The 13,911-nt window shown below is 47.6% G+C and overlaps 1 protein-coding gene across 4 annotated transcripts in view; it reads right to left on the minus strand.

The window, feature by feature from the left end:
- PTPN3 (protein tyrosine phosphatase non-receptor type 3) overlaps nt 1-13,911 on the minus strand; it is a 106,532-nt gene that overhangs the window by 58,284 nt on the left and 34,337 nt on the right. Inside the window, exons 3-7 of one of the 4 annotated variants that reach the window (XM_045882877.3) lie at nt 12,012-12,119; nt 11,893-11,935; nt 9,315-9,393; nt 4,415-4,459; nt 1,040-1,092 (exon numbers count right to left, since the gene is read on the minus strand). In XM_045882877.3, coding sequence (XP_045738833.1) covers nt 1,040-1,092; nt 4,415-4,459; nt 9,315-9,393; nt 11,893-11,935; nt 12,012-12,119 — 328 coding nt within the window. The remainder of the gene's footprint in view (nt 1-1,039; nt 1,093-4,414; nt 4,460-9,314; nt 9,394-11,892; nt 11,936-12,011; nt 12,120-13,911) is intronic. The other 3 variants (XM_064580025.1, XM_064580026.1, XM_064580027.1) reach the window with 3 other exon arrangements.

Consider the following 13,911-nt stretch of genomic DNA (forward strand, 5'->3'; position numbering starts at 1 on the left):
GGTGAGGCTCACAGAAAGGCACAGGGGCCTTCCTACGTCCTGGGCTCCCATGGAAGTCTGTCCGACTTCTACGTTAGTGTGTTGCCCGGGCACCACACGGCTAACTATGAAGGGGTACTTCGCCTTCCTTCAGGCTCGGGACCCTTTCCATCATGCACATGCGGCATCTACCACGGGGCCTGATGTGATATATACCCTCAACAAAGTTTTGCTGAATGAGTGATTTCTTAAGCTTAAACAGGCCTTGATGGGAAATTCCGTATGGGTTTTCTATCCAATGTGGCAGCCACCAGCAACAAGTGGCTCCTGAGCCCTTGAAATGTGGCTGGTCCAAATTGAGATGTGCTGTAAGTGTAAAATCTGGACTGGTTTTCAAAGACTTCACATGAAAACAAAATGTAAAATATCTGGTTAATTTTTTACATTGCCTCCATATGAAAATGATAATATTTGGGATATACTGGATTAGTTAAAATACTAAAGCTAATCTCACCTGTTTCATTTGCCTTTTTTAACACTGGGTGCTAGAAACTTAAAACAACGTTATGTGGCTCACATTTTATTTCTCCTGGACACTGGTGCTACACACCAACGAATGACCCATTAACTCTACTGAAACTCTAAAAACAAATTCCTAAGATCCTAAGAAAGTAGCACGAGTGGCCGCCAGCAAATTGCTTAACCGTGGAACTTGGTTTCTGTGTCTGTAAGAGGTGACTGGTAGAAATACCTGCCCCACTGGGGTTTGTTATGAGATCCAATACGTGAGCAGGGGTCTGCTTAATGCAATGTGTGATAGGTGACTTCTGTTGTATGGGCTCATCCACACCTTCCCGAACCAATATCCCCGGGCTGGCAGAGTGCGTCAGTCAGGGTGAAAGTGGGAGTACCCCGATAAGCTTAACCAGAGATAAGCTTGCCCAACGGGATTCCTGGGAAGAGGGGAAGTGATCTGGTCAAACGGGAAAGGCCAGTGACTTTCTTAATACATCAGTCAGAATAGTCTGTCCATCTGTGAAAGGCTCCCTTGGTGACTTACATTGTACGGCATAGGATGCTAGAACCACTGCCGAGTTAAGAGGGCAGGTTAACCTGTCGGGAGAAAAACATATTAGCAAAGTCACAAGAGCCAACAGCCTGAAACATCCATGATGGGGGACACCAGTCTTCTGTCTTAGATTAACCATTAAAAAACATCATGAATCATAATAAAGATAATTTTAGGATGTAACTCAAACAGTACACATAAATGTAACACTGAAGATTCACAACTAAAAGAGTACTTTGTCATGTTTAAAATAATACACATTAATACAAACACCATGAAGCTGGAGGCCTAATGCTGGCCAAGGTTTTGGCTGGTCAAGAAAGGTCAGGCTCATATCACTAAGAGGAAAAGTGAGAAAAATTATACTCTTAGATCAATGGGCAGCCTTCGTATCTTTCTAGTAAAGACGTGAGACTTTTCGTAGGGCTTTCTAACTAAATCCCTGACTTCTGCCACCTTTCTAGAAAGGTGACATCCTCTTAGATGGGAAAAAATAGAAAAGGATCTTAAAATTTTAAAACTCCTGTGAGTTCTAAATTACTTAGTAACAGTTACTTAAGATTCCTAAATCTATTTACCCTCCTGAAGCTTCCAATCTATAGGGGATGGTCTGTCCGCCTCCCAGTGTGCCTGCCACCTGGTAGAAATCCATGGATTAGACATTAGACTTGAGCTCCCTTCCCCTCAGGCTCACTGCCCTCCAAACACCCTGTTTCTGCCAATGACACCTTCTCTAGCTTAGTCATACTTTGAATCCTCTGGTTGCTCCCTTCTCTCTGTCCAACCATGAACTCCACCATCTGCCTAGGAGCTCGGCCAGCAGACCTGGGCCAGGGATCCCTGCCAGCTGGAGAAATACACTGCGGAGGGGCTGACTAGAAGCAGTGCGAATGAAGGCTTGCAGGGTGGGGAGACACAGATTTTGAGAGCATTCTTCCCGGCAGCCCCAGGGGAAGTGGAGAAAAAGTGCTGTTTCCATGGCAGCTCCTGAAATTCCCAAGATGTGAGTCACCCCCATGTCTCTGACTAATCCGGTTGGCCAACGCAGGGTTCCCCTTCCTGTCTGTTGTGCTATGCGCTGTCCTGAAGCCGCATGAGAAGGGGCCTTCCCTATGTGAGGGGCCCCCAACTTTCCTCAAGTTACTAGGTGTTCCCTGCTAGAACTTCTAAACGATCTCTCCCAAGTTTGGAGCTACGTCCAGGGATATGCACCATCTGTTTGTTCATCTGGAGACCCAGAGTGCCCGTGGGGAGAGCAGACACCAGCCGCTCGCTCTCCTACCAAGATGGACTTCAAGGAAACCTCAGTCAGGGTCCCTGCTAGAGGCGGAGCAGGTGAATGGGACTCAGGGAACACCCGAGGAGACAGGCCAAGAGGGTTCCATCCACATGGTAGGAACAATCCTAGAATAAGCCAGAAATGAACATTTCCAAAGAATAGGGTAAATGCAAACTAAAAAAGAATGCTGAAAGTCTGCACGGCCATTCAATGTGGCCCCTAAAGAGACCCCTTTCTTTCCCTCTAGGCTTTGGGGTCTCCATCGGATGGCCAAAGTCACCTAGCTCAGCTGGAGGGAGAGCATGCCTTGGGAACTGCCCGCCACTGACGGCTCAAACAAGCCAGGGAGCCCAGGAAGAAGGCTAACCAGGTCCACCCTGTCTGTCAAAAGAGCCACAGTTACAAATGGCCAGACCCACCCTGACGTACCCAGGAAGTGTCTGGTGACAGGAGACCCTGTCCTGAGAGAGGTGGTGAAGGCCACCAGCACGCCTGATGAGGAATGCCAGGGATTTAAGGCAGGACGTGTCCCTCAACAGGTGTCACCCAAAATAACAAGGGGTATTGTGTTGGGAGAAGAAAAAAGGAAGACAGTCAATTCCCACTATGGGGAACACTGGACTGAGAGCTCCTGGGGGGTGAGGGTCTTGCTTTCTTTGACCAGCACAGCACAGAGCCCATCGTCTAACAAGTGCTTGAGAAATACTTGTTGGGAAAAGCAATTAGTGCGTAGGGGAGAGAGACAAGTTTCTGCTTCTGCAGGGGGCAGCCTGGACCCAGAAGAGGGATGGGTAATTTCCCTCTAGAGTCACCCTCACATGTGAGAAGGCTCACAGAAGGGGGAGCTCATTTCTGGGGGTGCTTAAGCAGAGGCCCAAGGCCTGTGACTGTGCTAGAGAAGGGGCTCCTTCCTCCTCTGAGTGAGAGAAGAAGCTCAATTACAAAACTTCTCCCATTCTAGGAGCTCTGAACAGTCAAGAGGTTAGGGCAGTCCAGATTTCAATATGTGTCTTGTTTCTAAATGTTCCTCCCCCTCCCCCACCCCCAGGATCTTCACGGCCCCGCCCACAAACCTCCCTTCCATCTAGATGAAGCCCCCCCAGCCTCTTCCAGCCTTCCCACCCTTGCAGCTGCTCTGGCCACATGCCTTCTGCGTGAACACCTCCAACAGCTCTCCTCTGCCTGCCGGACACAAGATGCCGGTCTTGCTTTGACATGAAGAGAGGCCCCCCCTTTCCCTTACTCTCCTGTAAGCCTCCAACATGTGCTTTTCAACTGGGACCAAGGTGCTGGGGCAGGGCAAAGCCTTCCAGCCTGCACTCCTCCATCTAAAACCTCGTGGCAACTGGGGTCTGCACAGCCCATGCTGGTCCCAATCGTCTCACGGGCTCCTGTCTCACTGCCCCCAACCACATGGCAGGCTCCCCCTCACGGCGGCTTCTGAAGACCCTCCTTGGGGCGGGGGCTGGCAGGAGGAAAGAGGGAATGAGGAGAATGGGAATAAGCTGACTGTTTCTACCAGTTCACTGGCTGCAGGTTCTCCCTTAAGGAAAAGTCAGGATTTGCAGGAGGTAGCTCAGGGACAAGTGGTTTGGCATTTCTCATTCCTTCCTGAGCCATTTCAGATCCTTCCAGCCCCTGAGATGGTCCTGCCACACAAGACGTGCTGAATCACAGGCAGACACTCACATCTTCCAGCACAAAGTCTCCCAGAGAGAAAATGAATCATCTAGAGGTACTAAGGGGCTTGGAAGTGGACCAAAATTAGGCCTGACCTGTCTTCCTGAATGAAGCGTGTCTCACATTCTCCCTGTAACTTTTCTCAGGTCTTTACCAGAAAGATAACTGTATCTTTGCTAATAAAATTGAAACATGAAATGAAGTTTATCCATCCTCAGCTTCTCCAAATCAACACTGAGTTAAAAACAGATGTCCGGGAGCATAATGTTGTACAGGATGCTGCTTTCAACATCCATCCTTTGTTTAGATTTAATACTGTTTCCAGAAATACATGCTCATTAGATTAAAACCAGGAATTTTAGTGTCTGGCAACCGACAGGAAAAGAAGAATGTGAAATTCTCATTACCTTCCTTCACAAATATCCATCTTCAGTTGTAAGAAATACAAATGCCTATGAAACAATCGTTTTTTATTAATGCATAATACTCAAACTGAGATACAAAAAACAGAGGTGATAAGTCAAAGACAAGGTTTGTACATTTGGAAAACAAGATACATGAACACACATTTTCGCCTGAAGTCTCGGGCACTCTTTTGTACCTTGCAAAGCTGCCCCTTCGGTAACAATGCTTCTGTGTGGCTGCTGATTTCCAGACAGCCTCACGCCAGCACATACCGTCCCAGGGATGGCTGAGCCCGCCAATGATCAGCCGGTGCTGTTGCAGGTGGACACCCCCACCCTGGACAATCCCCATCAAACTCGGGGCATCCGAGAGCACCAGGCCCCAGGGGCATCATGCACAGGCAGCCCCCCAGGTGCTGGGGGGCGGTGGTTCAGAACACACCCACATTCCCTCTGCATGAAGCTGCAGAGAGGAGCTGGGTCTGTGAGGACACTGCCTTGGCTGGGTGCAAACACCCAGCTGAGCTGTTTCCCGTGTCCTGGGAACTGTGGGTACTCCAGCAAAAGCATAAACATCAGTCAGCTACCAGCTGCCAGGACCTCTGAGCTGAATTCGGCACTTGCCCGTGAGCCACCAGCAATGTCAAAACCCAGGACCTGATTTGTGGGCAGTGCTCGGGAACCCACCCTGGGCCCCACACCCTGTGAATCTGTCCCCTGTCCAGGGACTGGGTAAGAGACAGCAGTAAGTGCTGCGCCGGCCACCAAGGGCCATGGAAAGCTTTATATTTAGGGATGTGGCATACACCCACTTGGCTACTAGCTCCCACTCCTTTTTAAAGCCCAGATTCAAATGGGATAGACATTCCAGTGTCTGGCCAAGAGGACAAAAGGGAAACTTCTTGAAATATAATACAGATGCAGCAGAAGTGTTCTGGGGCAGGAGAGTGATCATTTGGCAATCTGAAACACATGCGGTCTCCTTAGTCCTTCAAGTTTATATGTCCCAAGGTCAAGGTGCTGGTGTTCTGAGACATGAATGCTTCACTTGGCATTACAACCTCCTCTCTGCACAGATCTGAGCTGGGTGCAGGGAATTCATAACGTACTGCCTCATTTCAGCCTCCTACCAGCTCTGAAGTAGGTACCACCACCTCCCTTTTCTGAGGCAACAAGACATTCAGTTTACATGGGGTCAGTTAGATCTTATTTTAACCTGGACACTCATGCTATGAAAAAACCTGACTATGCTACAAATTTCTTATACATCTAATGACTTCAGGCTTAGGGTCAATTTCCTAACTCTGATATCCTTATGTAGCCTGTAGTTATCATCAACTCCCCTCAACGTGTTGAAGACCAGCATTGAGACACCACGTAGCATACATTTGCCGATTCATGCTTACTCTGTATTGGAGACTATCTTTTTCACCTAGGAGAACATCATCAGTCCTTTCTAGTTTGTTCCTATGTTTATCCAAGCTGACATGCAACCAGAATTAAGTGTTCTCTCCTCCTACAATAGTACTGGGAGGAAGCAGACAAGGGAGAGAATCTGGATAATCTGATGGTAAATCTGGACCTCCAGTGACGAACCAGGCTAATTGGTGTATCTTCCTAGGGATAGAAATGAGAACACAAACCTGGACATCACCATTCATCAAAGGTTACCTTGTCTGAGTCAACCTCATGACATCATACAAAGAGGTTGTCATAGTGGAAGGAGGCCCAAATTTAGGGGATCTCCTGGGAATCCTGAAGGAGCCTCGTTTTGAGACTGCCAGTAAATGAAATTCTGTGTACAATGACCTAAATTTATCGGGAATAGCAGTTGTGGAGGCTTCCAGTCAAGGAGAGGTCTAACAATCAGAATAAAAGAAAATCATGCAGGGGCGCCTGGGTGGCTCAGTCGTTAGGCGTCTGCCTTCGGCTCAGGTCATGATCCCAGAGTCCTGGGATCAAGCCCCGCATCGGGCTCCCTGCTCGGCGGGAAGCCTGCTTCTCCCTCTCCCACTCCCCCTGCTTGTGTTCCCTCTCTGGCTGTCTTTCTCTCTGTCAAATAAATAAAACCTTTAAAAAAAAAAAAAAAAGAAAGAAAATCATGCAGAAGAGATGTCAGCACACCTGACTCAGAAATGTAAAAGTCCACTCCTAGAGTATATCCCATCCATGATCTCAACTTCACAAAAAAAGCAACGAATGCCTCCCCAGATTTTAGAAAACAAACAGAAAACAACAAATACTACTTTCTCTGACACTTGAGAGCTGAACTTCTTTAAAGATTTTTTTAAAAAATTTATTAGAGAGAGTGAGAGAGAGAGCGTAAGAGGGGGTAGGGTTAGAGGGAGAAGCAGACTCCCCGCCGAGCAGGGAGCCCGATGCGGGACTCGATCCAGGGACTCCAGGATCATGACCTGAGCCGAAGGCAGTCGCTTAACCAACTGAGCCACCCAGGCGCCCTAGAGAGCTGAACTTCTTTAAAAGGAACTTACTTTTGGATAGGCTACAGAGGTGGGGCTGAATAGGATACTGTGTGTCAGGAATATAAGCAAAACTCTAAATTAAAAAAAAAAAAGACCTGTGAATTAATGGTGGAAGTCTAGCTCAGCATAAGAAAAAGATCTGGCAGTCCTGCCTGCCCACAAGCTCCACAGGAGCCATGTGGGCGGCTGCTGCAAAGACTCCTGTTACACTGAAAGCTGGTGCCCCAAATCCCAGGAGGTGACAGCCGCACTGCACTCCAACCTTGGGGCTACCGCCCACCTTAAGTTGGGAGGTGGGGTGGTAGGGTCAGGTTATCAGTCCTGAAGCAGTGAATTCTAGCGGAGATACTAACAAACTGACTTTTATCTTGGACTTAGGGAAGAACAAAAATTCATCTATTACTCATCTTGTGCCCAAATATGCCTCTCGGCATCCCCCACCCACTGCATGATTCTACCACCAAGCATGTCTAATTCCCCTTACCCGTGGCGGCCCTTACAGATCTCAAGGCAGCCTGCTTCTCCCCAAGTCCTCCCTCCATCCCAAACCGCCTACATTTCCTCAAATGTCCCTCAAATGACAGGGAGGCTCAGCAGGAGGATTTTGTTGGCACCCAGAGGTGGTGAGCTTCTCTCCGGTGGGGTAGGGAAGTGGATGCCCAATGACCAAGAGGGGCCCTGGAGAGGGACTCTTGGGTTAGGCCAGCCCTAGCAATCCCTCCACTCAAGTTCTTTGTTTGGAGAACTCTGACAAGCCCGCTGGTCACCACACCCCTCTGGTTCTAGGATCACAGGGGGCAGACAGAACCAAGGGTGACAATCACTAGCTTAGGCAGGGCGGTTCATACATACTTGTTGGAACCTATCAGTTGCTCAAAAATTTAATAGGTCACAACTGGCATTTTAAAAGAAGGAAAGAGAAAACAGAGAATTTGAGAGTGCTCTGCGCTTCCTCTTGGTTTATTAAATATTTGCTTCTGTAATGTCTATCTGGACTGCATTGTGAAGCAAAATATATTTTTGCTGTGTGGTTGTGATTTAAAAATCCACTGGTTAAAACCACACACGTGTACCCATACACACTCTTATCATAACGTTTTTAAAGCATCCCTTGAACAGAACTTGATATTTAGTAATGGCCTGGGGGAACTCTGGTAGGGTGATTTCTATAGATGTCGCCCCCTGGGTCCATCCGCTCAGGAACTGAGCTGTTGCACTAACCCCTTAGTCCACCGGCATGAGGAACCATTATGGGGAAAACTCAAAACATCATGTGAACTTCCCATGGTAGCCCAATGAGCCCCACGGACATCTCTCACTCTGGCTTAAAATTCAACTGAACAGTAAACACAGTCAAATCTCTGATGTCTGCTATTGTGGAGGGAAGAGGTGCACAAAGAGGGCAAAACAGAATAACAGACTAATATTTAGCCTTTAAATAAACGTAACTAAAAGTTAAAATGTCATCCTGTGATTACCTTCAAAAACAAAACAAAACAAAACAAAAACAATATTCAACGCCTGAGTTAATGTCACCTTCTTGGTGATGGCTTCATGGGCACAATGAACACAGGAGTCAATATTCCTGAACATCCATTAAGTTTTGTTTTGTTTTTTTTTCTGATAGAGAAAAAAACCTCTGGAAATTTCCCTCCCTATGAAAAATAAACATATCATTAATAAAAGGGCTCAACGTTGCCATGGAGGAGAGAAATTCGAGGCAGGGTCGCTGTTCAAACAGCAACAACCTTCCTGTGCCCGCCCCCTCCATTCCAAACCCTGTTCCCCACCCAGAAAACCCACGAGCCAGTACAAAACAAGGGCCAGGACCTACACCAAGCCCTGAGGGGTAAACAATCCTATCTCGGCTCTCTTTCCCTTATCTGGCTCACATTTTGCCTGCATGGCCTGATTCACCCAGGAGAGAAGCTGCTCCAGCTTGCATTCCTTTCTATTTCTACCAACTGGGGATCTGGTGGAGAATGCTCAGTTCAGACACCTCTTGTTATCCTAAAGAGCCTCCGTTCTAGCCCCACAGAGATACCGTGTTATTTGATGACACGACCATCTCAGCAAACTGGTCTCCCAAACCCCTGCCCGCATAGCAAATGAACAAGTGCTTTCTTTGGGTGCCCGCAGGCTCAATGGGCAGGAGGGGTTGGGGTGGTGGGAGAGGTAGGAGGAGGTGGATGACGCAGTGGGTTCCAAATGGCACCAAATAAGGAAGTAAGTAGGCCCCAGACAATTAATTAGCTGATGAAAATTTCAGTATGTACCCCTCTGATTTTTACTTGTTTCATAACCGCTGGTGTGGTTATACCCAAAGAAGTGTACGGCCACAGTGATAAGATAAAGAGTACATTTTTAGTGGTTACCCATTTTTATATACTACAAAGGAAACTTTAAAAAAATGTTATTACCTGGTTTGTTCTTCCTGTAGTGTGTTGGGATCAGGTATAAAAAATCTTACTCGAAAATGCAGAGTACAGGGGAAACCTCCTACAACATTTTTCAAAAACAAATTTAAGTTTTCCTTTTAAAAAAGTCAATGCAGGTAAGCGGCTACTCTCCCGTAAGTGATGCATTTCTTTCACCAGACCACAGCTTTTTTCATCAATAAATGGACTAATTTCAAAAAAGGAGTGCACAAGATCATTGTTTAGAAATCTCCAAGTCTGCAAAGTCAGATATTTTGCAACAGAATGAGGTACTATCCCCTCCCTACTACAGGTTTAACTTAGGGCTGTGTTCAAACAATGCACTCCTTACCTGTATCAGGAATTTTAAAAATCCTTAAATCAACAGATTATATAGCATTCATAAAGAAATAATCCCACAAAGATAGCACTTTATACTTTTCCCAAACATTTTCACATACATTCTTGAACTTAAACGTCACCATGATAATAAGCAGGTTAGGCTGATCTTGATGGGCTGTTTTACAGATAAGCCAACAGGCATAGAGCCTTGCCTTCAGTTGCACGGCTGATGACCAAACCAGAACTCAAGCACTGAGGTTTTTGATTCCGCTATGCCCCATCTCAATCATTTTGATACTGGGAAACAGTTCATACTTTTAATGCACAGTGAATTCCCAAAGTGATGAACATACTAGCAAATATTACACAATTAACATACTCAAATATGGCTTTATGCAACGATACCAAGAGTCAATTTGCTTGTAGAGATAAAATTAGCCCATTTCTTTTCCTGGATATGGCAACAGGAGATCAGACTGTGTTGCTAAGATTCCGTGCTCTTCTTCAGGTCAACTTTACCCCTCTCCATTACTCAGTAAATGTTCACTGGCCCTATCTATGTGCTCAGCACTTTGCTGCTTCTGAAACTCAAGCCTTCTCCACCCTGCTCCTCACTGATCCTGCCACGGATCTGCCGACCTCACCCTTCCTCTCTTTAGTACCCTCCGTCAGCGTCAAAGATATGAGGGGCGTGTGTGCGCCTATGAATGTACCTCTGTACAGTTGCCTGGATACCAGTGGGTGGCGCTGTAACTTGGTACAGTCTGACCACCTGCACGGCAGGGGACAGCTCAGTCTTCCCACTGCCTTGGGATATCCTTTCAGCTCCGCTGCTCACCATAACTTGTCACTGTATGTCTCAGGATGTCTTTGTGCACCCAGAGCATCCCATCATATGCTCAGAACTAGCCTAGAACCATCACTCTCATCATCTACATCCCCACACTTGGCTGTCAGCTCCTTGAGGGCGGGGTCCAAATCTGATTTGGACCAGATTCCCAGAGCTTAGCCCAGTGCGCTGCCAAAATCTGAGCTCAGGACACATCTCCTGAATGAATGAGTTAGTGACTATAACTATAGTCTATGGACTCAGTGCTCTGAGAATTCAAATGGGGGGCAGGTATTTATCTGCACAGTGGCTCTGCGGCTCCCCATGGGTAGGTAGTTCTGACTGCTATGGGAGGTAAGGGCTTGGAGGCCCAGGCTCCACGTGAGGGCCTCCAAGTGAACGACCATGGTTCCTTGTCTCTACTCCTTCCCATCCGGGTGCTGGGGCAGGTGGGGGGAGGTAGCATACGTGTATGTCCACTTGTGTGAAATCCACGTGCTGTTTACCCCTCAGCCATTCACTGGCCACCTCCTATGGAGGGGGTGCATGGTAAGGAATGCAGAGAAAATGTGGCAAGCACTGTTCCCTGAAGGAGCTTGCAGTTTCCAAGGAAGATTAAGGCAGGCAACTATGAGATGAAGGAGAGTTACAACAAATGTAAGGGAGGGTAAGAGGCATGGCTTCTAATAGAAGAGATGCGAGTCTGAGTGGCTAGGAAGAACAACAAGATTTGGATATAGGGAAGAGGGAAAAGCATTCCAAACAGAAGGAACAGACTGAGGGCAGGCACAGAGGAATGTGTGCAGGCTGGCAGGTCAGTAAGATTTGTCTGGGGCAGCAGGTGCATAAAGGGGAGCACAGAGTGCAATGCGGGAAAACCAGGCTGAGAACAGATCTGGGCAGAGGGTGGGGCAGGGCATGCTGTGAAGCCCTTCCTAACTGGGAGTTACAATATGGCACTGGGGCCCACTCATGGCTGGGGAGCATTATGTTTTATCTGTGATATTACCTACCTATGCCTTAGGCTCCAGGGGGAGGGAGTGTGAGTGCGTGCGTGCGTGCATGCGTGCGTGCGTGTGTATGTGTGTATGCACGTGTCTTTCCCACCTTGACTCTCACACTGGGCTAAGAAAGGCCATCCTCCTTCCCTTGTAAGAAGAAAGTAGGTTCCTGGGCTCTTGGCTGCCTTCTTTTACCTTTCCCTTTCCTGCTCACAGCTGGTGAGGGCTCATCTGGAAGCATCTCTGCTCACTGAGAAGTCAGACAGGGGGAAGTCGGCTCACTCACATCGCCTGGACCACCTGGAATCCAGGTCCCAGATGTTACAAGCACACTGATGGTTAGAGGAGAGAAATGGGCTAGGATATACTAACACCCCATGTTCAACTGAAATGAGAAGGTCACACTCACCTTTTAACTGCTTCCTGATGGGTTTGCTTGATTCCAGCCATCTCTGTTGGGTAAGAAAACATAAGCTATAAGATCAAACCATGCAGGAGTCCAGCATGTCTTAAAGGGATGGTACTCACAAGAGAGTCTACTGAGTCATCGCCATGCTGCAAACCAAAATACTCCTTTTCAGTCACACCCAAGTGGTTGTATGCCATATCCAGAAGAACTTGACCGGTATCTTGTTTCTAGGGAAAAAAAAAAGTGTCTAGTAGGCAAATGTTTAAAATGAATCAAGAACTGATAGTTAAACACGTCTTTATTATAGGGGCGCCTGGGTGGCTCAGTCAGTTAGGCAGCCAACTCTTGTTTTTGGCTCAGGTCTTGATCTCAGGGTCCTGGGACTGAGCCCCGCATCAGGCTCCACACTCAGTGTGGAGTCTGCTTGAGGATTCTCTCCCTCTCCCTCTGCCCCTCCCCCTGCTCACACACATGTGCTCTCTCCCTCTCAAATAAATCTTTTTTTTTTTTTAAAGATTTTATTTATTTATTTGATGGAGAGAGAGACAGCGAAAGAGGGAACACAAGCAGGGGGAGTTGGAGAGGGAGAAGCAGGCTTCCCGCTGAGCAGGGAGCCCCATGCGGGGCTCAATCCCAGGACCCTGGGACCATGACCTGAGCCAAAGGCAGACACCTAATGACTGAGCCACCCAGGCGCCCCTTTTTTTAAAGGATTAACAAGAATTGACGCTTGGAGTGCCTGGGCCTGGGATCAAGCCCCGCATCGGACTCCCTGCTCAACGGGAAGCCTGCTTCTCCCTCTCCCACTCCCCCTGCTTGTGTTCCCTCTCTCGCTGTGTCTCTGTCAAATAAATAAATAAAATCTTTAAAAAAAACAAACAAGTGTTGATGCTTAATCAACTGAGCCACCCAGGTGCCCCAATAAATAAATCTTTTTAAAAAAGTATTGTGGGCAAAAAAGGAGTTAAAACATTTAGAGATTTTATGCACACTCATACCTCACAGTAAGAAATGCTTTAATAAATGTCGTGTCAAGAAGTCACATGGTACAGGGGCGCCTGGGCGGCTCAGTTGGTTAAGCGACTGCCTTCGGCTCAGGTCATGATCCTGGAGTCCCGGGATCGAGTCCCGCATCAGGCTCCCTGCTCTGCGGGAAGTCTGCTTCTGCCTCTGACCCTCCCCCCTCTCATGTGCTCTCTCATTCTCTCTCTCTCAAATAAATAAATAAAATCTTTAAAAAAAAAAGAAGAGGTCACATGGTACATATGGGAAGTAGGGCTAAGAAGAATCACATATGTACGATTTAAGATGGCATGGTTTCATTTTCTAAGACCTCTTCCTTCCCCTTAGCTGAGATTCCCAAGTGATGTCTGAAATGGAAAATGAAGATACCACAATGAGAGTAAACTTTCCATGACCTACCCATGGATTATCCACAGCAAAATGCTAATCCCACACCAGTTTGTTGGCGCCTTGGGAGTGACGGAAGTGTATACAGGCAACAACTCTACTAACAGTGTGAAGGAAGATGGCTAAGCACATGAAAATGCCATCCTAAACACCCTCAAAGTGACTTGGTATGTGACACCCAGGGGGATTATCTGCCTCTCTGCTCCCCGCCATCTGAAGTGAGAAGCCAGTGGAGACATTCAAGCACCCTTCACGTCCAGAGCAGGACTCAGCCACCATCACCACTCAGTGCTGGGCATGGGGACAGAGCCACAGGACGTGTGCTAGAGAGGCCAGGTGTGGAAGCAGTGGCCGGAACGTGGTGTGTGTCAAATGCTGGAATACTCAGGGCACGATAAACGCACAGAGGACAACACAGACAAGTGGAAGCAGCTGTGGACCTGGTCTCGGGGGGCGACAGGGCTGAGTGTCACCGCTCCCCTCCAGGTGAAATTAAGAAAAGGCATTTTAAGCACAGGGCCTGGCACAAAGACACAAAGGAGGTAGACAGCATGGTGCCTCTGTGAACTCGCAAATTCTCCTTTATCAGGCCGACTTCTCAGGAATCCT

Source organism: Mirounga angustirostris, unplaced genomic scaffold (genome assembly GCF_029215605.1).
Source record: "Mirounga angustirostris isolate CCGP_5_RB_7025 unplaced genomic scaffold, mMirAng1.0.hap1 SCAF_15, whole genome shotgun sequence".
Lineage (NCBI taxonomy): Eukaryota > Metazoa > Chordata > Mammalia > Carnivora > Phocidae > Mirounga > Mirounga angustirostris.